This window comes from Saccoglossus kowalevskii, chromosome 20 (genome assembly GCF_978046115.1).
Source record: "Saccoglossus kowalevskii chromosome 20, keSacKowa6.1, whole genome shotgun sequence".
NCBI lineage: Eukaryota > Metazoa > Hemichordata > Enteropneusta > Harrimaniidae > Saccoglossus > Saccoglossus kowalevskii.
In genome coordinates, this window is record NC_140660.1 from 21,153,914 (window position 1) to 21,180,825 (window position 26,912).

The window sequence follows — 26,912 nt, forward strand, 5'->3', positions numbered from 1 at the left end:
ATTACAATGGCTTAGTCAGTCGACGCGGTGTTGATACAAGAGATTTGTCGCGCAGCAGTGTCAAAGGTTAACACCTCGTCTCACTTTCATTGTACACCTATCTCTAGTGTATGTGGGTTACCGATACATCGCACTATGTGTTTTAAGAGACAACGCTTGATTGTGTGCATATTAATCACCATGTACGTGTGTATATCCACAGTCAATGGACAAGGTATTGTTTTCATTGAGAATTATCTGTTTTTGAGAATCATTTGTTGTAATGTTAGCAGCAGCTCATGTACAGTGACATTACTTCCTTATTTATTGATCACTGAGTACGCAGTTATTTATTTAAGAATACACCACAAAACGTGACAATAATAGTTAAGTATGAGACGATTGTTTGTTTGCGTTGAGTATAAATATATAAATTGCTTAGACGTATGATATAGACCTTGATCCACGGCGTTTCAGGAGTGGGTATTATTTGAATTCTGTCGTCGGTTGTCTACTGCTACTGTTTCAGAGGCAGTCAACGACATAATGTAAATATCGCCAACTTTTACAAAGCCATTGATCCATGGCTAGGTATGACCGTGTTAATGGTAAGCACTGTGAACATATAATAATTCATCTGAATTATACAGCATCATTAAAAACTGATTTTAAAAGATCGAGATTTAGTATATATTCGACATTTTGAATACACAGTCATTATATATATATATGCCATAGGAAAAGAGTTTTATGTTTGTGCGAAAAACCTTTTCTACTGAACGTCTCAAATTTATGATCACGTCAGCGCATATATTGGGTCTCACTTTATATGTTCTCACTTTGTAACGTACTCATTGGCATAATGAATCTAAAATTTTAAATTGTCAGTGTTTTTTATATTGTGGTTCACTGATGTACAACGTTGAGTAATAACATGAAAAATAGTGAAGCAGCTAAATTTAGAAATTAAATAGTAACTAGATAAATTGATAATCACGATAGTTCTGTAATGTCAGTCTAGACCAGGACACTTGTTTTTAAAATAGCCCTTGCAAAATAGTAATACAGAATATAAAAATTCAATTATAGTATGTTACTGTATTTGCTTACATTACATCGTCCATAAAATAGAAATAACAAAGTATAAAATGACTTTGTTCATTGGTTAATGACAGTAATTTTACTCTTATACTCTTTGTATATGAATCATTTCTGATAAATCAAAGTACATAATTTTTCAAATTACAAAAAAGGGAAATTGGCGAAGACTACTAGAACATGCTTTAATACTTATATATAACTATACCATTTGCACTCAAATAAGTATTTTTTCAGTAATATACATTTGACATTATAGAAATGAGTCTTAAATACAGCTGATTGGAGATTGGTATATGCGATGAATTCACAGAAATGGGATTTGATTGAAGCACGAGTTGTTTGTAAACATTATATTATAAAATAATCACTGGTTTTCTGTGTTTCAGTTGATGTGAGACTATCTAGTGGTCAGACACCATTTGAAGGAAGAGTAGAGATAAGAAGAGACAATGGTGAATGGGGATTGGTATGTGCAATGAATTTAGAGACATTGTATTTGATTGAAGCGCGAGTTGTTTGTAAACAATTAGGTAATGTACCAAACTGAATATGTATTATGTTTATGCTTCCGTTAAGATATGTTGATTTTTAGCAACACGGTTATATATATTGTAGAATTTATGTCATACTTCTAGACATGTGAAGTTATTGATAATAAAGATCTATACGACTTCAGGTTTTGTAGGTGTAATGTGGACGTGGAGTAACAGTGAATATGGTGTCAGTAATCTACCAGTGAGTGTATGTGATATCAGTTGTAATGTATTAGCCAAGTCACTTAATGATTGTACAATATCTAGCACTGAAACTTGTAATAATTGTGAACAAGCTGAAGTTACCTGCTATTGTAAGTAATATAAATAATGATTCTGTATTATATTCAAATGATTTGTTAGGAAATTTGTTAAAATCAGTGGCTAGTGTAGTTGCGAAATTTTACACGGGCAAAGTCATGGCCTTTCAGGTGGTGATTTCTTGAAATAATGAGACAAGTTATGGCTCGTGGCAAATTGGAAGAAAGTGAAGAAAGTGAAGCAGTGAAACCTAAAAGCAGGTTTAGTCCTGGCATTTGAGTAGTCAGTGTCATCAGATGGTATTAATTAGTTAATGATTTTTTTATCTTGACCTCGCCTTCTTTTAAATAAAGCAGTCAGTGTATAAGTAGCTAATAGTAAGTAGTAGGTGCTTCCAGGAACAAAGTTTTTTTATTATGATGATTATAATGTATAATCAGTTCAACCATGTTACAGTAAGAAACAATAGGGATTTGATAAATAATTCATTGGTATAACGAGTATGTATATTCTAAACATTTAATCAATATACTAAATCGATTATAAGTTGAATACCATGAATTTGCAATGATGGATTTGTACATTAAAACATATCACATGGAAAATTGAATAACTCACTAGTTGTAGTTCACAAACAATTGCTCGACTTAATAATTCACTGCAAAGCATATATAACATAACCAACCATGAGCCATGAACAATTCGTAAAAAGAAAATAAAGTCCGTGAACGCAAAACAATTACATACAAAATACATGGACACAAATTACAAAAAAGATCATATCAGTAAAACAAACAAACTATACATGAATCTCGAATTGTAAATTTAAAAGGTGATGTCATTTGTTCAGAAATAATAACAGTGAACACATCATAGTCTACATGTTACACCTGGCATATACGATTTCGAGTCATAATCTACATCAGCTGAGTGACATTGGTGTCATCCAATATAATCTGTGTAACAATGTAATTATATTTAACCACAAGCTCACATTCCACCCAATCACGTTAGTTCCTTGTAAAAGCAACTATTTTCTGATTGTCCACTGACTTCTCACAAATCTAACTTACATTTGATGAAATTACATTAACACATCTTAATTCACATTTTAACCAATTTTACTAGTCTTCATGATATTCATTTGCTTCTAATTGCATAGTGCGGGTGTTTCTGAACTACTACTCAATTTATATTCATCACGCATACTTATATTTTAGTTCCAGGTTTTCTAGGTCGTTACAAAGAAAGAAGTCCGTATAGAATATTTCCATCATCATCAAACATGTACACTCATGGAAACTCCAATACCACAATTCAAGGATGTATTCAGACATGTAGAGACAACTCTAAACCAATAGCAGTACTTGCCAGTGCAGATGAATGTTACTGTGGTGATGACAACACTGATTACCAGCAATACGGTGAAGCTGTGCCTGGAGAGATGATCAACGAATATGCATCCTATGGTACTCAACAATGTAGTGGAGATACTGGTACTGAACCTTACATACAAGGATGTGGTGGTGATTACCAATTAGATGTCTATGATAGTAAGTTTATATGTTGGATCTCTCTTTGTAAAAGGAGCCCACTGTATGAATTAATTTCATGATCAATTAATTAAATTGTAAAGACAATTAACAAACTACGCAGGCATTGCTTACTTGTGCTGCCAATCACCTAGCCGGTATATAATGACACAATAACACTGATTTTAACCAATCTTATCACCAATCATATTAAACAACTTTCACGTTTCACAGCTATGTTTTAACGTCATTACAACGCTTCTTAGTCCCGTTTTGTTTTCATTCGATTTCACGTGGGAAATTGGTCAAACAAAGGTCGTAGCGGTCAAAACATCACTTGGGATTCGATGAAAGCCGAAGCACCTTTGAGGTATTTCCATACTTAATAATGTGCTATATACACAATTGATGATGGTCAATTTTGAAAAAGTCAAGGTATCTCAACGCAATATTCCATTCTAAGACATCTACGTTCCAGCATTGAGCTTTTAAAAACGGAAATTCAAACTCAAAATGAAATCATTAAATTTTTTGCTGAAGACGTTCGGTACACGCCTTTTGCAATATGTACAAGTTCTCGAAGTGAACGAAAAATCATCTATTACAAGTGTATTCCACGTTGACAAAAAAATGGGGCAATGATAATGTAAGGTTATAAGGATACATCAAAGTATGTAGGAAGACAGTACAGCGGAAGTATCGGCCGACGCGCGGCGTACTGTCTGAGTGCATATTTTGAGGTATCCTTTTAATAACCTTATTATACAACTTTTCCTTCCAAGAATACATCATAGAAAAACCGAAATCCAAAATGTTTAAAACAGAATTAACGAACTTCTTACGCGCGTAATCATTCCATATTTGGAATTCGCATTTCCTTATATGATAGGATGAAAATACTCTGTAAAATGCCGCAAGCTTCAGCTGTAACTTATGGCGTTTATGAAAAAGATACTATAACTTTAATTGACTTGGATATTAACCCTCAACACCTTTCGTTTCTAGGAAGTGTGATATAATTTAAATAGAAATAAATAGGCAGGTTTATGGTTCAACTTCTTTAAATATATGTGCTGATGGTAGAAGTTATACACTAATTTGCATATCAGTATAGTAGTGGTATGTGTACAGTGAACCCATTTAAATCAACACAAAAACGTCTACATTCTTCGTAATACATAATCCGTCCCTTAACGCGTTACACAACAAATCACTTGCTTATAGTTTAACTGTATGGCAATCGTAAAGTATATTAACTATGTCAACATCAATTCTTTTACAGCTACTATCGGTGCATGTGGTGGACAGTACACTGGTGACAGTGGTTATATATATTCCCCAAACTTTCCTGGCAAGTATCCACGTGACCAGATTTGTATATGGACGATTACAGTTGAAGACAACCATATAATTCAGCTTAATATATTGATGGATAAGATAAGTACTGGTGATTTCCTGGATATAAGAGATGGCGATGACGTAACGGCACCACAGATTACATGGCACAACATGACAGTGTACAGTTCTGGAAATATATTACGGTTACAATTTTATTCAAACTCAGATATGAACACAGATTTGGGATTTGCGTTGACATACCAAGGTAAATCATATTGAACCTATTTGTAATGTACCATTTATAAGAAATGCTGATATAGTTGCGTTAAATTTAAGTATTCACCCCTGCTAATGTTTCAGTTTTACTCGACTGATAATCGGTATAGCTAGGGATCTGTCAAATTTACGTCATTTTAAATTTAATCTATATTCAAGAATCCTCCATGGGAATTTCAGAGAAGTGTACGTATATTCATTTTCTATCACCGCATTTTTCCCGGACCCTATACGTTGCAAATGATTCTTTGTAACTTTGATTATGTAATTAACTGCTACTCTACGCACAGAACATGAAATTATGAAAAGAAAATGATTAATTAACTGCCAATTAGACCGTTGATAAACATTGATACCGTTATGATATGTAAGGTTATTAAATTTTTATTACGGTTAGACTGCGCCAAAATATTGCCAGAGTTTAAACGCAATATTTGACTGGAGAGCGTTCAAACCGGTCTATCATATTACAATTTCAATATTTGCAAATAACATAGCGAAGAGTTATTTATTTTTAATTTTCACCACGTTGCACCCAACTGGAACCATGTGTGACAAATTAATTATTACACGAATCTATTATATTATGATTTAATTTGTTGGTACTATGTAAATAATTTATATAGCATGTCCTTATAAGCAATCGAAAGTGACGTTTGAACCTCGATCATAAAACTGAATTTTCATAATAGTAATAAGCCACTCATTACTACTAATAATAATAAATATCAATCGATTGTTGTTGTGTTCAATACGAATGTGTATAACTGTGTTGCAAGATTCTTCCGCATGGTTCATACAATATAGATTGATGAATTGATGAAATTGAATTAATTGTTTGTAGACAGCAGGAATTGTACTAACATAGACGAGATCTTTGCTTTTATGAGCTTACTCAGAATGTATATGCACTGTGTCAACTCTGTCATCGATGAATATACTGTCATCTAAAAATAACCACATAATTTAAAACGGGGTACCATGCATGATTTTGATGGTCTCGTTGAAACTACTGAATCATTACCATTCCAAAGCAGTCTGTTTTTCTCGTTTCCCTTTTAACTTAGATGTTTATTTTGGTGTTATCGTGTGTATTTTTGACAGCTGTATCTCAGTGCAGTATTATATTCAATGTATCCAAGTATTCTTTTTTAATTCATTATTTTTTTCAATCCGTGAGAAACCATTTCTGGTGCTTGTCAATGTTAATTCTCCACAGCTATATATCATATCATATCGACTGACGACTCCATCTCCACTTCCTGATCATTTCAATCCTGGAGACACCATTACATTTAGATGTACAACTGGTCATATATTGAATGGAGTAAGTGTTATAACATGTCAAGATGATAGACAGTGGAATAGTAGTGTACCTACATGTACAGATGATATGATAAACCTAGCATTACACTTATATGTACAACTGGTTATATATTGAATAGAGTAAGTGTTATAACATGTCAAGATGATAGACAGTGGAATAGTAGTGTACCTACATGTACAGATGATATGATAAACCTAGCATTACACTTATATGTACAACTGGTTATATATTGAATAGAGTAAGTGTTATAACATGTCAAGATGATAGACAGTGGAATAGTAGTGTACCTACATGTACAGATGATATGATAAACCTAGCATTACACTTATATGTACAACTGGTTATATATTAAATAGAGTAAGTGTTATAACATTCCAGGATGATATACTGTGGAACAATTAGCCATATATCTGTGCAGGTGAGATGATGTGATGAAAACTCGACATTTGAAGACACATAATGATTTAAAATTCCTCACATCTTGTGTCCATGCACCACGTTCGTCTCCCCATATGACCTGGTTATTTGCAGTGAATATTTCAATGTTCACCCAATGAACTATTTTTTTGGTTATGTTGTGCTATGTTATTTATCGGTGCTACTTTACAGTCAGTGTGGTTTTTGTCTATGATATGGTAAATAGTGCTTCATTTTATTTAACTGTCACTGCCGTGATTACTCACATTCATCTTCATAAACAACTTCGGGTCATATTTGAGGCATTGTTTTATATTTAGCTGAGTTCCACTGACACATACAAAATCAAAATTCTTCATTTCTTTCAAATGCACGAACTACTGATTGCTTGTAGCAATTATAAATATCAGTATTTACACCCAATGAATGTTTAAACTAATTGATTTGATATACAACGTAATGAAAACATTAAGGTATGATTAATCAATGAATATTTGTGTTGTGTTACACGGTTTTGTAATTCTGGTTCCGGATGCTTGTGCATTACAGTTTTCTTTATTTCATGGAACCAACACTGTTTTTTTAGCGTCCAATTCAAAACAGTGGTTTTATTGTATGAATAATCATATTGTGAGTTTCCTTATTGGTATGCAATTTCGAAAAAACAATACTTTAATATTCAAATGTTGAGTGATCAATATAACGCAAATGGATTAATTACTCAACATTTAAGGCCTAAATTTTGTATTATGTGAATTTAGAATGTTTCTTCAATGTTCCATGAAGGTGTATTGAGAAACGATTGTAGTTATATATATACCAGGAACAAGGTAAAGCGATAGATAAATTTGATAGTGTAAACTTTACTGTAACTTCTTTGTATTCTCAGCTGTAACTTGTGGTGATCCGCCATCATTTCCAAATGCCTATCATACGAATACTGAATATACTTATCCAAAATTCATATATTATTATTGCAATACTGGTTACTATCACAGTGGTGGTGGAACACCATATAAACAATGTCTGGATTCTGGTAGATGGTCAGTTGGAGTAGAACCACAATGTACTGGTTGGTTTAATTTTAACCATGTATGAATCGAAATTGATTTTTATTGTTTTATGTAGTCCATATATTATGCAAATTATTAGATAATTTCCAGATAACATGCAGTTGACAATTGCGATAATTCCTCACTATACATGCATAATAGTTTTTTTACATAAATGTACATTATTTTACATATATGAAGTTACTGCAAGTATTTTATCCCTGGTCACGTGTTGAACAGGAATGACCTTCCATTACGTTCGCAGTGTTCTCGCTGTGACCAAACACGACTCATGTTTTCTATTTTAAATGTTGCCTTTGATAATAATTAGTTTTGATCTTCACATATTTCAGTCACTATTTACCCAAAGTATATAGTGTCCAATGATTTCCTTTAGGATTTATATTTTTATGTATATTAGAAAATATTCATATTGTCTATTAAAATGTTTACTGCATTTCAGGTATAACCAGTATATCTACGTCCAGTACAAAAACTCCTGATAGATCTGAGATAACTCAAACGACTCGACAAAACGTACTCAGTGATGAACCCACTGGTAAGACAATATCATTACTCCTCTCATTTCGCAATTTTCAGCTTTTATAAAAACTATTTACTGGTATATCGCATGTATTTCTTTGTTGACAAAGTAAAAACGGAAACAATGTGTTCATTGTTTTGTATGTAACTTACATGGAAATAAATACCATTCTAATGATTTTTCTATATAATCTTAGGTACTGGAGATACACTAAAGTACAGTTCGACAACCAGTGAGGGCTGCACAGTTATTTGTGATTCTACATTAAAACCAAGTGTATCGTCAAATGGAAATGAGGAGAAGATAGAACAATGCAATCAGAAAGGTAAAGCGACTATCAAATCTAAACGAGAGATTTACATACATACAATATGTTTATGATATACATGTATGTCTTTATGCCAGTATTTGTTAAATCCGGGTTCACCAAATATTACGAAAAGAGCGTAGTGATAGGGACATCGACCCACATGGCTGTTGACGATTACACTGTAAAGATAACTGGTTACACCCAAGGCAATACATCTTAGTTCATTACAGATAGTTTATTCATCTAAACGGTCGGCTGAGGTCGCGCTACGCTGTCTATTCTCTTCAATAAAACTTTACGGCGTGGTAGAGTAAACATGCAATCAGCTAATGCCTGCATTACCAGGTGCATTACGTGATTACCAGGAATGTGTCTCAAAAAATACAGAATTGTATTTATAAAATTCTATCATGAACCTGCAAATTGTTTATCTTAAATAATACTGGAATGTCATGTGATTCAAACGTGCATACGTGATGTGATTATGATAACAATATGACGTGACATTGGTGGACCATTTGAAATCATAGGGCTGGCTTGAAGATTTGAAAAATTCCAAGCTAGACACAGAGAGAGAAAACAATTCATGCATGGTGTTGCAGAAAAATGTACAGACGAGACAACGCGAATAAAAACAATTACTGGTCACACTCTTTTAGTCTGCCCCTAAATCCAAACGTTTGACCGCTTACACTTATTCGACAATACCATATCTAAAATATTGCAGGTGCTAATCCGGGTGTGTATGTTGGCTTTGGTATTGTTGTTGTCGTCATGGCAGTAGTCATAGTAACGTTGGTATTGTTGTATAGAAGAGCAAGGTAAGTTGCATTGTTGAGTCAATCATACCAATTATAACAGACAATTTGTGAGTATCTGTGTGACGTGGAATTATTGTCTAAATACGTCATAATTATCCGCCATGTTGTCATCCTCGTTCGCAATTGGTTATTATACAAACACCTAAAATATTCTTCCACGTATCCAATTGGTATAAAGCCGATAAACGTGAACTCTTGGAAACTTGTAGTCCCTTTGAATAAATTTGATTAAACATGAGTCATTGACGGTGCGCAACTTGCAAGAACTTTGAACGAACCTGCACTGCTACTGACGTAATCAAACAACATTTTTTTTACTGTAAACAAAATTTGACTCTGTATCTATCAAGTACATGTTCGTCTTGAAGAAACTATCAGTATTAGAATGAATGGATCCCTATATATGTCTAAATATAAACAAATTGGAACTTCATACAATGAACTTACTGTCAGTTCCTCATTGTCACTTTATCCAACAGACTCAAATCTACCGGGACCGAAGAAAGAGAAATGACAAACTTGGATAAATGTAATGATCGTACATATCAGGACATTATCACAACTGGCGGCGTTGACAATGCATACCAGGCTTTAAATTATCAAAACGAGCAAAATAAAACAGAGTCGGACTATGTCAATACTCCTAAACCTGGTTGTTATGAGGATATTGAATTAGGACAAGATGTATCGAAACACGTAAATCAAGACGAGTTAGGTAACGTGTCGAAAATACAGGAAGCATTGATCGTCTTGCAGCAATATTTTACTGCCTATGACGTAGCAACTGATAAGGGGAAGAAGGAGGAAATGTCAGATGCGCAGCAGGCAATGACAACGTTAGTCAATTACGTAAACGCGCGTAAGTGAATATGAAGAAATTGAACGGAAGTATTCAAAACAGTAGTCTGTTCAGCACTACGTCGATGACTTCTTGTCAACATATCATAGTTGTTTAGAATAACATCATTTTACCACGCTTATATTCAATATTGTGCTCATGTATGGAATTTAATAACAATTATATTACCTTAACGAAAAAGATGAGCCATAATATTACTAATATTACACACAGAATGGTTTTAAGTTCAATGTGTGGTGTTGCGGTGTGGAGCTAGGCTAGTGTTTCAACGCGATTAAGCGACAACAATCCCGCAAACAAACTTATTTTCAATATATTTGGCTATTATTCAAACTAGGTTAATCTTTGGAAAAGCGTTCACATTTGTTATGAAACTGTAGCGTAATGGCAATGTGGTTACTTTTCGACAACACAGGCTGCTTGGGACGAAAATGGAACATTGATTTGCCACGCCATGCTGAGTTCAGTAAAAAAAAACTATTCTAGATCAATAAACCATTTCGATTAATGGCGCTATTAGCGGTGGTGCGTTTTCCTGGCTTCAAAATTAGTAGTGTAAACGTTCATCATTTAGAATATAGTCAAATCTTTCAAAATATATTCTTTGATGATGTACGACTGAAGATCAGAGAGGTATTAGACTTTTAAATGGCTTTTGTGTCATACGTCATAGAAACGCTTCGTCGCCAGAGGGCGCGACTTATAGGAAAGGTGTATTGACGAACATTTTTGATTTTCGTGACAGTAGAACAAATATAACCATGGCACCATTTATATATTTCACCATCTGTTGTTTAGCTACAAACACAGAACATGTCAAAAATTAGGTATCACGCACTTGGCGCGTTCTATTATATATCTTACTTATTTTTGGCGGTAGTTACCATCCCGGTTCGCCTTACATACGGGGTTTGTAGGTCAATGCATACATACGGCTTTTAGTCTATAAAAGCGTTGTGGTAATAAAACAATAACAATGTTGAGTGCCTGGTATTGGCACAAGTTAGTAGATCAGACACTGGGCGACAAACACTTTCATCTGCAAACGCCACAATATGACATAACGTGACGAAATAGAGAAATAATGAAATGAATATTCTAGAAAATAACATAACCGTATTCAATTTTTTCACAAATAAGTAATACATCTCGCTTATTTTTGTCTATGGTATGTGAAGTGGAATATATTGTTTTTAAGCAACAATTAAATAAATTTCTGATATGTGTGATGAATTTACATTTTTTTCGAAGATTTAGGTGTGCAAATTTCTTTCCATTATTGATCCCTGCAAGATTTGTTTCCAATTCTGAACTACACCTTCAGAATTTCAACTCACCATCATACAATTATTACCAGTATATCAGCAATTCTCGTAAACCACAATAGGCAAGAGACATCTACAATGATGTTATTTTATAATATATATTATTACATATGTACTGCAGTTTATTTTGATTCGTCCTTGAAATCAAAATCGGTATTTCCACAAGCCATATGCAAATGAGGTCCGAGAGCAAACAAAGTAGTCCCTTCAGGAGTACAGTTTTTCGGAATAAACAATATTTAGAAGTACGATATTTTCCCTTTGGGGTACATGAATATACTTGCCGAGTGACATGAAAATTGAACAAGAGTAATGGTACTTTTAGGCAGTCACTTATTTTGGCCCAAACTAATTTGCATATCACCCATGCAATAATGTTTTCGGTATTTTCACGGTCGATATGCAAATGAACATGGTATTTTCATTGGCTACCGAACTATTTTTATTTTGTAAACACATTTTCGTCTGCTATTTTTATCCAGTTTTGGCATGTCAGGTGTACATCACATGGAATACTACGATTGGGAGAACTTAATGTATGTTGATCACCTGGAAACTGAGTTTTATAAACCTTGAAGCGCTCTCAGAAGATCCACCAGAAGTAAAATCAGCGATTACTATGCAGCCGCAACCATCAGCATCGAGATACCAGGTTTCTGTTGGCGACGTTGCAGCGTTACTCAGTTCCAAATAGAAATTACCAACGCCAAAAGAGCAACATTTTAACCGGTAATCAAGACTCAGTCAATCCACGACCAGCAAGCAACATCACACACGAAGGTGTAGCGTGCAGCCACAGTCCATCAACGAAGGACTGTGGTGCAGCTAAGCGACAACCGCTGTCGACGAAAGTCATCCCGTCTGTGGAGTACCGCAGTTGCACGGCATGTTTGCCAATGCACAATTCTGTGGCGGAACTTTTAACTTCAACATCAACTGTGTATCATAGTATTATATTGGAACATATTAATGGGCAATGGGATTCCCCGACCTAAATTCCATCCCGGTTTGCACATTCTTTCTTTAATACGAAATAATCAAGTATGGAACATATGTAATAATAACAGAACCCCACACCCTCCCCGTGGCTTTCGTTGCGTATGGAAGTTATTTTCACTCGAGATGCGGTGTATTCTGCTGTACTTTCACTCGCTTCGCTCGTGAAAGTACGACCGCAGGATACACCGCATCACTCGTGAAAATAACTTCCATACGCAACGAAAGCCACGGGGAGGGTGTGGGGTTCTGTCATATTATTATTAATAATTGTCATGTAAAAAAATATAGTATATAATTTGTATTGGTTTAGAAAAATACGTATTGTTTTGTTTTTGTAAGTTGCATTCCCACTTTGCAAAATACATTCTGAATACGGAGACTTTTTCCCTTGAAAGTCAGTTATATTAGATATGTTCACCCGAGGGATAAGACGCTCAACTACTCTCAAAACAAAATAGACGGGAAAATAGGAGACAGTTTTTTTATTATATCATATAATTTTTAGCTAAACCAGCATAGTTTTTATCACATTTTTATCTTCTTTTCATGTTTTTGCGGAGTGTAAATTAAATTTAAATCTTAGAAAATAAATATGTCATTTTAAACATGTCTTTAAATATTCTATATAGAATTTATAAAAATATCCGTACAGTGAAGCATATTTTTCAAAATAATCTTCTTCTCGTGAGAAAATGCCTTGTTAGTAAAGAAAAAAAAAATTGCTGATTTGACCATTTTACTCACCCTCCCACAAATATATTATGTATATTCCCTAACTCGATATGCAGTCGCGTGTGACTAGCGCCACCAACGCCTGTCGCCGACAATGACTAGCAATTTTATAAACTGGCCATTCGTCCGAAACATTTTGTATATTTACATGTTATACCTACATTAAAATATTTAAAAATAAATTAAAATACCTAATAAATTGAATATCTGAGTATTTGTATATTTAAACTTGTCATAGACTTAGTTTTTTTGTAATATTAGAACAAGTACGAATGACAAGCTACAAATTACATAAAGGCGAAACAAGGTAATACTGTAATTTCGATATATTCTACGTAAATCGCTGAATATTCTAAAACGTATTTCACCGTAACTCGCAATTTCTTGCTGTAAATATGGAGAGAGAAGTCGAATTTCTTGGAAAATATCGCGCAGTTTCTAGTACTAGTAAGTTGAAGAAACGTTTTTAAGAAAGCCAAATGTAGCGGAAGCGAGCGAACAGTTTGGAACACTTGCGAGGACCCTTGAAAACCAGGAGTGTCCCCAATATGCCGGCCTGTGTTGCTTAGCTCAGGCGAGATGCAAACAGACGCTGGCGAATTCACTGGGGGAGGCACACGCATTATTTCTACATACTGACGAGAATGATGACAGCTTGTACTGCACTCATTTTGATTACCATCTTACGGCCGTCATCAACTGCCATAACCACACATTACGAGTTCTGACTGAACAGAAACAACCCGCCCTGGCAGCTGTTCACATAATATAAAAGATGATAGCAGACTGTACAACTCAAACGTACATTATGACTGTCTGAGATTTACAGTAAGCTCTGGTGGTCTCTAAAAATGTATTTCCACCGCTGTTGGCGTGTACATTTGTATTATTATGCCGAATAAATCTGGAGCACGTGGAATGTTACTGGAAATGTATGGAAAATAATGATGGCGAAATCGAAATCATTTCTTTTGTCATATAGTCTAGTGGAGATGTGATCTTTGGAAATTAGTTTCGTATGTCCATGAACGTTTGTTTTTGCCGAGACTCCGACCGACGAGATATCATTATATTTAAATTAAATGAATGCAATCGTGGCTGGTCAATGCTGTAATTCTCACGTCATCATACGGGTACCAACATGCAAACTAGTACTAGTAAGTACAATTGGGAATCAATCACCTGATGTTATTTTTCTTGTTCTCAAATATGGCCTGATAATGTTATCTAGAATTATGAATACCCTATAATGTCATATTTGTAATTACTTTTTCTTAGAAAAAAATATTTAGAAAGTCACTTGTTTATTATTAGTATTTCCAATTCATATTCCGGTTCGGAATACTAACGATGATCATGCTATATTACAAAAACATGTTAAGCACAGCGTTATTTAAATCAAATCACTACGAAACAAATTGCATTTTTTGGCAACCAAAATCTTATATTTCGTAATACAGTTCTGCATATACAGGGATATTGTTACATAATAAATGCCACGAATTCCAATAAAGTAACTGATTAATAATGATATATAAAAATAAAAGGTCACGTTTATCTTTCTCTAGAGTAAAATTATTCATTACGTGAGGTTCGTGTTCTTATGATGTTCTCCTGTCAATTATGATAATTATTTATTCAAGAATAAACTCTGTTCGAATGTACACACACATATAGAGTGAATCCTGCTTTAAAAGACACAGGGCACATAGAGAAAACACTGCTTCAAAATCGTAAATGTCATATTGAAATGATCAGTGCTCGATTGGGACGGGTTTTCCAGGTAACTCCTAATCTTGTCCGGTAAATTATGCTTCACTTTAATCTCTTAATGTCAATTTTATTTGACGTGTTTACATGGTGTGCCAATGTTTGAATTGCCTGCTGTATTTCAGACATATCCCACGTAGTCTTGTCATCAGCGGATGTAGGGTTGGTTACGTCATATACGTCCAACCATTGTCGTAAAGTGGTCACTGCCTTCTGAACATCGGCCACTCTACCTTTCTCACCTTGTTTGGTGTTGATAGAAGTGTTCACGTAATGGCCCACTGCACGTTGCCGTACATCCTTCTTTTGTTCCATAACCTCTGATCGTATTGCCAACTCCTCATAAGCGCCTGATTTCGGTGTATTGACGTAGTCCATCTCTGTCTTATTTTGCTCACCGTGAAAGTTTAAAGACTGGTATTCATTTTTGCCCGCCTTGTCTTGGTCATTAGCATGAACATTTGTGATAAGGTCTTGATATGTACGATTACTTGTTTCTTCCAAGTTTGTCATTTCTTTCTCTTCTACAGATTTGAATCTGTTTGGTAAAACAACAAGCGTAATTGTTTTAACGTGTGTAAATTTCCGTTCACTGCGAGTTCTCGCGTAATGCATGAAAAACGCGGAATCTCTCTCTTGTCAGTTTTTAGTTCAATGTCAAAAATAGCCTTACTTCATCAAAATTGAACATCATCAAATATGTACACCAAATTATTAAGCGTGAAAATTGTTTCGCGTTTGTCGAATTCCACGCGATGTTTTGACGCCACTACGAGGATATGATTTTTGTTTCCTGTTTTGATTTCACACATAACACGGGATCGCACACTGAACGGAAAATGTTTACCGGTATGTTCAGATATTAATAAAATTGTCGTACAAGTAATGTGGGCCCATATATAAGGCGGAAATACAGATCACACCAATTACATGCACAAGACTGTGTTCTATATTTTCAATATCATATGATAAACATACGTATTTTCATGTTGGTAGCTTATATTTCAGACAATGACATCATAAATATTAATGATTGAATCAACAATCCAACTTACCTTACTCTACTGCACAGAAATATATACATCAATACGATTATTGGTATGACAACAATAAGGATAACAGCAACACTAACCCCTACACATACACCTAGACTCGTCTCTGTAATAACAATTCCAAAATGTTTTGAGTATCACAGTGGAAGTAGAAATGCATCTAATCACAGACATTGCATGATATATGCCAGATAACGCAGAAATAACAAATACTGACATATACATCATGAATACAATTTATGCTTTAATAATCACCTGTCTGATTGAATTGCTTTCCACACATCTCTTTCTTGCTCTCACTTGACGGGACACTAGATTTGATAGTGGTCTCATGAACAAATGTGTTGTCTCCACTCGGTGTCGAACTGTACTTGGAAGTATCGTCAGTACCTTATTAGATGACATGGAAGAATTGTTTCAATTGTTTTAAATACAAAACAACACTTTTCACGGTAAGTTACAGAACAATATTGCAGTTGTTTACATGGTACTAAAAACACACAATAAAATAGAACATATTTTTTCAAAAGTGAAAAACATAAAAAATTATCTGAATGTGAAATACTTACCTGTGGATTCCACACTTAGCTTGTTTTGGTGAGTACTGTAAGTCAATTTCTGTACAGTACTTGATGAAGGTGTAGATAAACTGGCTATAACTAAAATACATATAAAATTAGATTATGAGTCATTTATGCTTTTTATAATGGATACAGTTGTATCAGCCATTAATTCGTGCAAATATAGTCGCTGCATTAAATTATTAAATTTTGTAATATGAAAAATATAACAAAACAGGAAACTTTGGTAAAACTATTTTTCTTGGATAATATACATGTTAAATTGTCATGTTGCTAAGAATTACTTAGAATTTGTTATATGGTGATCATACTAGTTTCGAAGACATTGTCCGAGTCAACAGTGAATACACCAAAAATGTGATTAAAATCTTCACATGTAAACGGCTTTAAACAATTCATTAGATTCTTAAAACTCCATGACAAAAGTATACGGCTGTCAAGACTAGTACTGAAATAATTGATCTCAACACACAGTTGTTGTAAAATTGTGAACAAGAGCAATAGACAATAATAGGAAATCAGACGACCCTCCAGTATCATGTATTGTTGATCAAATAATACACTGAAAGGATGCACATCAACATTCCCGATATCAAGTGCAAATTTTGAAACGAAAAAGAAGTAAACCTTTAAAAACGCCTCTAAAAGTGAAACAAAGAAAACCAAAATCGGTACGCAGCGTCCTCAATGTCAGATTTGATATTTTGAGGTGTTTGCAGCCACTTTTTTTTATCTAAATTGATTCGAGTACTTTCGTTGCTGATCGCCTGGTATATTTATGTTGATATGTTTATGGATAATATGTCGTTTATTGTATGGTAGGCGATATTGAAATATATAGCTATTGGTGTGTCTTGATTTAGTCTAGAAACATGTCAGGCCTGTAATATTTGTTTTAAATTTATATTGGTATCCGTGAACTCGCCACACTCGTGTCAGTAGTTTATAAGAGTAATCAACCGTTGATGTATATAATATAAGGTATGTTATGTTATAAAAGTATGTAACTTCATTATCTATTACCAATGAACGCTCTGAACATTACGCACGATTGCAAAGTTATAGGTGTGTACAACAACGCAAATCCGGTTACGCAGATAAGTAAAGAAACTTGTTCTCCTAGAATCACTCATTTGCATTACTAACAAAACCAGTTGTTCACGGAATCACAGAATTATGATGTTTTGGTCAGAGCAAAATTCTCCACTCCACTTGCAAACCACTTGTAAAATGTAAATATTTGATTCTATTTATTTAATGTGCAAACTGAAATAATGGAAATACAATTTACACTTGCCGAATGTGTGTAAAATATTGCTTGATGGAGTTTACATTGAGTTAATTGTAACTTTAACTGTCAGGGAATATCCCATTTATCATAATATATGCTAGGTGTTGAAACGTCTTGTTTACTTTTAATCTTATTATATTGTTATTTCTAAGACATACCACCTTTAGAAAAGAAATCTCGTGAAACTGATAGTACGCGGATTTCAACGTCATGTTGATGATATTCGGCATTATTCACATTTGACAGTTTGCTGTAGAAGGAATAGTAGATAATATTTGCACATGTGTATGCACTCAAATGAATTATTTTTCATGTCAACATTTACCTTGATATGTCAATACAAATCCTAAATCTGTGTTCATATCTGAGTTGGAATGAAATTGTAACCGTAATATATTTCCAGTACTGTACACTTTCATGCTGGTCCATGTAATCTGTGGTGCCGTTACGTCATCACCATCTCTTATATCCAGGTAATCACCAGTACTTATCTTATCCATCAACATACTAATCTGAATTATATGGTTGTCTTCAACTGTAATCGTCCATATACAATTCTGATCTCTTGGATAGTTGCCAGGAAAGTTTGGGGAATATATATAACCAGTGTTACCAGTGAACTGTCTTCTACATGTACCGATGGTAGCTGTAACATAATTGATATTGAAATTTATCATTCACTATTTTCAAATATTTTCAGGCATTAATTATTCAACGAGATGATGTTTAGTTATAACAGATAGTTTAACAAATAAGGTAGATGATTCTAATTTGAAGAACATAACAGATAAGCCATTCTTATTTGGAGAATTGTCACCAAATTTACATCAAACACAAGGTAGATGTGGTATGAAATAGAATCGAATAAATGTGTGAGTCGCTTTTTAAATGTATAGAATTGTATATGTGTGATTGACTTCCGTGTGTCCCATAGAACATAACAAAGCTGTGCTGAATTAGATGTAGTAAAAAATACATTGACGCAAGGAAATATAATTTTCCTAGTGCTCTGATTTGAATTATCTTGACTTACAACTACCTTGTTCATTAGTGAAGATGGTAATTATAGAAAATGAAAAAGAAAATCAGTTACTTTATAACATAATATATTACAATTCAGACACAAGTGTATTGTCTATAAATTCACAAACAAGAACATTGGGGAATACAGACCTAACTAAACTAAGGAGGTTCAACAAAAAGACACGTTTGTTTGTATCATATTAAGCTTTACCTGACTGTGTGAGCTACATTCACATAGAGAGGTTCTACAAATAAACTTACTATCATAGACATCTAATTGGTAATCACCACCACATCCTTGTATGTAAGGTTCAGTACCAGTATCTCCACTACATTGTTGAGTACCATAGGATACATATTGGTTGATCATCTCTCCAGGCACAGCTTCACCGTATTGCTGGTAATCAGTGTCGTCATCACCACAGTAACATTCATCTGCACTGTGAAGTACTGCTATTGGTTTAGAGTTGTCTCTACATGTCTGGATACATCCTTGAATTGTGGTATTGGAGTTTTCATGAGTGTAAATATTTGATGATGATGGGAATATTCTATTTGGATCGATTCCTTCTTTGTAACGACCTAAAAAACCTGGAACTAAAATATAATTGTATGTGAGTGTATGTTGTTTTATTGCTATATGCGGCCAAATTTATTAATACATATACCGTTACCTCACTCGTTGAATGGCAGTTGAACTATATATTGAGATTTGCCTGTGTTGAGATGTAAACACAAATTTATTTATATTTATTTTGATTTTGCAAAAATGAGGTTGTCAATCGATAATGAAACACTTCCATAAAAGAGAAATATGTAGTTTTGAGCAGATGTTGAACTGTCCTGTTATTTTAGCTCCCATGTTATAATAGTGGTATTTTTTAAATATGGACTCCAAAAATCAAAAACTGACAACGTGGCATATAGAGCACAACTATGAATCCAGAGATAAAGTTAAGATTTCGCAACTTTACCACTGTTAATTACTAAAAGCGAAATCGGGATGACGTTTAGACGATTCTATTCTCACATGTTGATATTCTAGTTATGTGAACATTCAAAATTATTCTTATTTACAAAATGAATTTATATCATATCCTTATTACTTGCAAGATATCAGAAATAGTATATCATTCGTTAGTAGTTCGACCGTAATCAACACGTCAAATATTTGCGTATTCCACAACAATAACAAGTACGTTTTTGGAAGTACTTGTACCGGTGATACCGGAGCTAATGTGTGGCAATGTGATCGGAGCAATATTGATATTTTTTTCTCACACTACTACTCACAATGCCAGTATTTACCATTCACTACGAGATACCGCGTTATGTCTGATGATGATGATGAAATGAAAAACAAATTTCGACATTAAAAATATAGGAATTCAAGTTCAAACTGTTCGAACCGCGTCTTTCACAAATTATGTGAGATCTGACAGTGAACGAAATATTACCTATTAGAGAGGTTTAGCAGACTGAGCGTAATACGCAGATTAAAACGTCAAAAATTGTTGTTACAAGGTGAGTAAAACATTACGATGCAATGGATTTTAAGTTATTCATAAATAACCTTAAATGTCACCCACAGTTCAACTCGTCAAAATATCTCACAATGATATTAAAAATTAACACCCTCCTGTTGTGGGTATGCGTAGGCTAATAACCGTGTATTTTTCTCGTACTGGAGGACAAGAAGACACTATTTAATATTTGTCTTCCATAATTCTTTAAAAGGGAAGACTTTTTATTCATACAATATGACATTGTCATAAATACAGCCAAGGGATATATGTTTTGATTTTATAGCTCCAATATTTCCAACACGTAAATATGATTTTCAATTTCCTACTCAACATAAAATCAATTTATAATACTCAGAATATATAATATGCTCGTGACATAATCATACCATCAGAACAATTATAAAAGCTACACGTTTCTGATTGTCCGTTTAGTCCGTCCGTCATCCTCACTCAACTACAAATTATAATTACTGTTTTATTCACGGAATTCTAGAAAACTGGAAGTAGTGAAACCTAGACACCTATACATATGACATTGCGTTCAAGCAATCTTAAATAAAATCGTGTAAAATGACCCATACATTTATTTAAAATTTAAAAATACTTACAATAGCAGGTAACACCAGCTTGGTTATCTTGACAATTGTTACAAGACTCAGTACTAGATATTGTGCAATCATTAAGTGACGTGGCTGATACGTCACAACTGATATCACATACATTCACTGGTAGATTACTGACACCATATTCACTGTTACTCCACTTCCACATTACATCAACAAAACCTAGAATCAAACACACATGATATTGCAGAATAAACACAATTAAATGTGTGAGTATGAAATCAATTGTACAATAGATAAAATAACAGTATCTGTATCTCTAATGAGGCATATACCAAATATTCAGTTCATCATATTACCTAATTGTTTACAAACAATTCGTGCCTCCATCAAATCCCAGTTTTGTACACTCTGTGCACATACCAATCGCCATTCACTATTGTCTCTTTTTATCTCTACTCTCCCTTCAAATGGTGTAACACCTCCTGATAGTCTCACATCAACTGAAACATACAAAGTGTAGTATTTATATAAATAATATAAAAGGAACATGTGATTACGGACTAATTACATTGGTGAGCGATTTTACGAAAGTTCATATTACCCGGAAGTGGAAACAACATTAACTGATGATGTAGTTGTATGTCCACATCTCATTCAAGGTACTAAATAACAATAATTCGACTCCAGTTTCATTACCACAAGTTTTGAGACATTGCATTGTTATGTAAGATTCTGAGATTTTGACCTCATTTAGGGGATAAAGTAATAGTTAAACAGCGCGCGTGTTCGTACCTGGAATAATGTACGTTTCGTTTTTTTTATATTTGGAAATATAAATAATTCGTGTCAATAAAAGTGAAATAATTACTATTATAATGGAATTTAGAGACCCCTCCTCCTTGACTTTTCATTGATATAATTAAATGCATAAGTAAGAGAATGGTGAAAAACTGAACTAATTTACACTGTGTAGTTGAGCGGGGATAAATACGGTGACTAAAAAACGTCAGCACAACATAGTTATTACTTTTACAATGTTTTAGTTTTAACAGGATAACTGCGTTTAGAAATAGTGCAACAATAATTCAACAAACATTTGTACTTCCTCATGTGGATTCACGTTCGCGACATTCACAACAAGTTGATAAATACTGACATGATTGTAAAATACAAAGAATACATAGTATTACCTTGTGCATGTACTACAGATATACATACATACATGATGGTTAATAACAGTGAATACACACGTAATATCGTCATAATCATTACACTGTACCGTACTGAAGTCACACCAAGGTATTATAACCACAGTTCGTATTGACTCTACAGTGTGACATATCAACAATAGAAAATGGATTGGTGCTATTCATATGTTAATATACATTCTCTTTGTCATGTCTCGCCTTGCTGGCAATGTGCCAAGGTTACGGAGCAGACTGAACATCGTCTCTGTGATTCCTGGCTCCTGGTTAAACACATTCTTATCGTGCTGTATACAGTGTTAATTTTAGTTATCTGACATATCGTTGACAATTTAAAATGTTCCATCAGCTTTCCAGGGTCGAAGCTGATCAGAACGATATGATATTTATGAGAAAGTAGCTTTATTATTATATTTTGATTGAAAATTATTTTTCATCGTTGATACTTGTGTACCGACGTGATAGGTTGTCATTCTAAATAATGGTGTTCGTTGCTACCTTTATTGAAAACTTGGTTCGAAGAATCTCTTTATGTCACCCAACGCTGTAGTGTTGGCAATGTTATGTAGAATTACATCGTCATTGACCATGGAATACTGTAGAATGTTTGAATTAGTGTATATCATTACAGACAATATCATGTAAATATCTGTTATACTTTTGTAATTTTGTGAATGAATGCAGCTGTTGTTTAGTCATGACACACACCAGGCATGGTGAAAAATGTCCGTTTCAACACACATGTTTTGGTACTTGTCCAGATAAATTAATGCCATCGCTACTCACTATCAAATAATCTACACTGTGAATGATATAGTTGGATTATCATCAATAAAAGTTGAACAACTTCTTCACATATTCCAGTATCACAATTCTAACAGCTTTGCTTTGCCACAATATTTGTTACATTAGACTTAAAAAAACTCCGCCCATATGTGTCTCGTAGCAGCCTGTATTGGTTTATCATTGGTTGAGACTGTTTAACATATAGAGATAACAGAATATTGACGCTACAGTTTGAATCGACAAATAATTTCACGATTTTTTATATGATTTGATATGACGTGAAATAGCATACATTGTGTAAAAGTGTACAATGGAAAGTGAGACGAGCTGTTGATCTTTGACACTTGGCGATATGCCACATACACGAGGAACGCAACACTGAACAAACTACTCAGAGTTCGATGACACTCCGTGAAAGCTGGTGGTGGCTGGTGATATGCTTCGTGTATAACCCTTAAAGGTCACACATCCTGGTAATACTAGAGAGAATTCAGTGTCAATGTGACAGACAAAAACCATTAATTTAAATGTTAGAAGTCACCATGACGTTAAAAAGCGTTTTTAATTATTATCTATCAATCAGCAGGGCCGCCCTTTGTAAAACTTAATACTGATTACGCACATGGAAGAGTACTTTGATTAAGTTTGATTTAATAAAACATGTAATGTCGCCTGCTTAAATTGCTAGTTTTAAACATTTCTGAAGCAATTTATATTTTTTATATATTTGTGTTGTTACGAACTGAGATTCTAATTTCAATTTCAGCTACAAAAATTCATGGGGATAGGGGGTAGGCCTGGCGAACCCCTATCTCTACATATAAATTAGCAGTGGTGAACCCTTAGTCCGTGTCACAAGACTTGGCCCCATTATAGAACTTTGTCGCCCAGTTAATAGTTAACTAGACCCCAAAATTCAAAACCTTCAATTATGATCGATGATCGAAGAATGGAATTACTCAAGTCTGGTGGGAGTAGCACGCATTTGTTTTTGTTTAGAATACCACAATGTGTCAACCCTCATGAAACCACCGTTCACGAATGCACATTGATCAGGATGAATATTCAATACCCTAGCCATACAGTAGCCTTATAAGCAATCTTAACATCTACGTTAATCAGGAATATTGTCCCGATCAGTGAATTGTCCCGAGTAGTTTTGTCGACTGTCGACTGTTCAGTCTGTGTGGTAGACCACCAGGGGTCAAAGGTCAACACCTCGCCTCACTTTTCATTGTTCACCTATTTCTATTGTATGCGGCTTAACTATACATCGCACTATGTGTTTCACGAGTCAACGCTTGATTGTGTGCATACTAATCACCATGCATGTGTATATATCTACAGTCTATGGACAAGGTATTGTTTTCATTGAGAATTATCTGTTTTGAGAATCAATAGTTGTAATTTTAGCACCAGCTCATGTTCAGTGACCATACTTCCTTATTTATTGATCACAGTGTACGCAGGTATTTATTTAATACGATTGCTTGTACCACGTGTCAAGTATGATTTAGACGTCTTAGAAGTGGGTTTTGTTTAAATTCGGTTGCCTACTGCTGCTTTTTGAGAGGCAGTCACCGACATAATGTAAATATTGCCCACTTATACAAAGCCATTGATCCATGGCTAGGTATGACCGTGTTAACGGTAATCACTGTGAACATGTAATATTTCATCTGAATTATCCGGCATCATTTAAAACTGATTTAAAAAAATCGAGATTTAGTATGTATATATCTATAATGACTGTGTATTAAACATTTCGGGCATATACTAAATCTCGAGAAAAGAGTTGTTGCTGTTACAACTTGTCAAAAGTGTTTAAACACGACGTCACAAATTTATAGTTGCGACAGCGCATTGTTTTTATCGCCGTCATCAACCTAAATAGTGTGTCTCACTTTCTAATTTTGTCAATTTGCTAAACCATCAGCATAATGAATCTAAAAAGATTTTACAGTGTTTATATATTGTGATTCACTAATCTATCACGTGATCACATTGACATCACCAGTAATAACATGACCAATAGGGAAGCAGCTAAATTTAGAAATCAAATAGTAACACGATAAAAGTGATAATCACGAAAGTTCTGTAATGCCTGTCTATATCAGAATACTTGTTTTTAAAAATAACCCTTGCAAAATAGTAATATAGAATACAAAAAATCATTTAAAGTATGTTACTGTTTAATTGCATTAAATCGTTCATAAAATAGAAATAACAAAGTATAATATTGTTCATTGGTTAATAGCAATCATATCACTGCCGTGAAAAGTCTCTTTGTATATGAATTATTTCTGAGAAATCAAAGTACATAATAGATCGGGTTTCTTATTATAAGAAAGGAAAAATAGCGAAGACTACTGCAACATGCTTTAATAATTATATATAATTATAGCATCTGCACTATAGTAAGCGTTGTTCAGTAATATACATTTGACATTACGGAAATGATTCATACAGGATCCAACAAATCAGTCGGGATACTATTTGTATTGAAATGTTTACGATATTTAGGAAAACGATTGATTACACTGACTTCAGGCTATTACTATATTAATACAGCAATAATTCAACATTCTGTGTGAATGGTAACCTTAGATTATATAATAATCACCGGTTTTCTATGTTTCAGTTGATGTAAGACTAGCAGGAGGTCACACTCCATTTGAAGGAAGAGTAGAGATACGACGAGACAATGGTGAATGGGGATTGGTATGTGCAATGAATGCACAAAACTGGGATTCGATGGAAGCACGGGTTGTGTGTAAACAATTAGGTAATATGATAAACTGAATATATATTTATGCTATACTGTTACTTTATTTATATATATAGTAGAATATTATTTATGTTATATTCTGGACATTTGAACTTGTTTTCATTATCAATCGATAATTAACATGTATTCGATTTCAGGTTTTGTAGATGTAATGTGGACGTGGAGTAACAGTGAATATGGTGTCAGTAATCTACCAGTGAGTGTATGTGATATGAGTTGTGACGTATCAGACACATCACTTAATGACTGTACAATATCTAGTACTGGTTCTTGTAATAATTGTCAAGATAAACATGCTGGAGTTATCTGCTATTGTGAGTATTTATAAATAGTAAATATTGCTTCTGGGCCGTGAAAAACATTTATACAATTTGAGTTAAGGTATAGATGCAGGTTCGTGGGCACTTGGTAGTAATTTTTGTTTTTTTGTTTTTTTTTGCTTTTTATTATCCAAACAATCTTGGCTATAGACTGTTAAATTTTCGCAGCATTATGAATAGTAGAACCGACTCAAAAGACAAAAGAAAATATAGAAAACGGGTACAAATGCTTCGCAAGATTTAGCAGGGCTGTACATAAATAATCAAAAAGAAACATGGTGAACAAAAGTAATGACGGGATCTACATATTATGCACTATATTAAACTTTTTACAAAACGATAATAGGTTTAAACTTGGAACTGTTACAGCCATTTTAATTATGAGCATTAGCAAACTTCTTACTGAGTGAATGATTGTGCAAATTAGCCATTATCTCCACTTATGTTTTTCAGTTTACCATGGAAGTTCAAATCTAAATAGCTCTCACAATTCTTGTTTATTTCAAGTGAAACTTTCACACATAATGTTTATCAGTTGTTTATTAACAAAAGAGCGTCCAGCCGTATTTATAGTGTGTTTTATTTTCATATTACAACG

The 26,912-nt window shown here is 33.9% G+C and overlaps 4 protein-coding genes across 4 annotated transcripts; 3 read left to right on the top strand and 1 right to left on the bottom strand.

Annotated features, from left to right (window-relative positions):
- Positions 1–562: 562 nt before the first annotated feature.
- LOC144346271 (kremen protein 1-like) lies at positions 563–5,023 on the top strand. Its single transcript, XM_085494434.1, has 5 exons — positions 563–587; positions 1,467–1,625; positions 1,766–1,927; positions 3,095–3,427; positions 4,689–5,023. Exons 1-5 carry the CDS (start codon positions 563–565, stop codon positions 5,021–5,023), a joined length of 1,014 nt encoding a protein of 337 aa, XP_085350560.1.
- A 3,253-nt stretch (positions 5,024–8,276) lies between these two features.
- Positions 8,277–11,583, top strand: LOC146730120 (uncharacterized). Its single transcript, XM_085494316.1, has 4 exons — positions 8,277–8,375; positions 8,557–8,685; positions 9,398–9,491; positions 9,971–11,583. Exons 3-4 carry the CDS (start codon positions 9,445–9,447, stop codon positions 10,356–10,358), a joined length of 435 nt encoding a protein of 144 aa, XP_085350442.1. The 5' UTR covers positions 8,277–8,375; positions 8,557–8,685; positions 9,398–9,444; the 3' UTR covers positions 10,359–11,583.
- Positions 11,584–14,824: 3,241 nt separating this feature from the next.
- Positions 14,825–22,527, bottom strand: LOC144358477 (uncharacterized). The gene is made up of 9 exons (XM_085494302.1): positions 22,406–22,527; positions 21,572–21,715; positions 21,258–21,434; positions 19,385–19,720; positions 18,426–18,746; positions 16,798–16,887; positions 16,484–16,618; positions 16,232–16,334; positions 14,825–15,714 (listed from the first exon to the last, which is right to left on the bottom strand). The coding sequence occupies exons 1-9, from the start codon at positions 22,482–22,484 to the stop codon at positions 15,222–15,224; spliced, it is 1,878 nt and encodes a 625-aa protein (XP_085350428.1). The 5' UTR covers positions 22,485–22,527; the 3' UTR covers positions 14,825–15,221.
- Positions 22,528–24,531: 2,004 nt separating this feature from the next.
- On the top strand, positions 24,532–26,322 carry LOC146730121 (galectin-3-binding protein A-like). Its single transcript, XM_085494435.1, has 3 exons — positions 24,532–24,565; positions 25,848–25,991; positions 26,132–26,322. The coding sequence occupies exons 1-3, from the start codon at positions 24,532–24,534 to the stop codon at positions 26,320–26,322; spliced, it is 369 nt and encodes a 122-aa protein (XP_085350561.1).
- Positions 26,323–26,912: the final 590 nt, after the last annotated feature.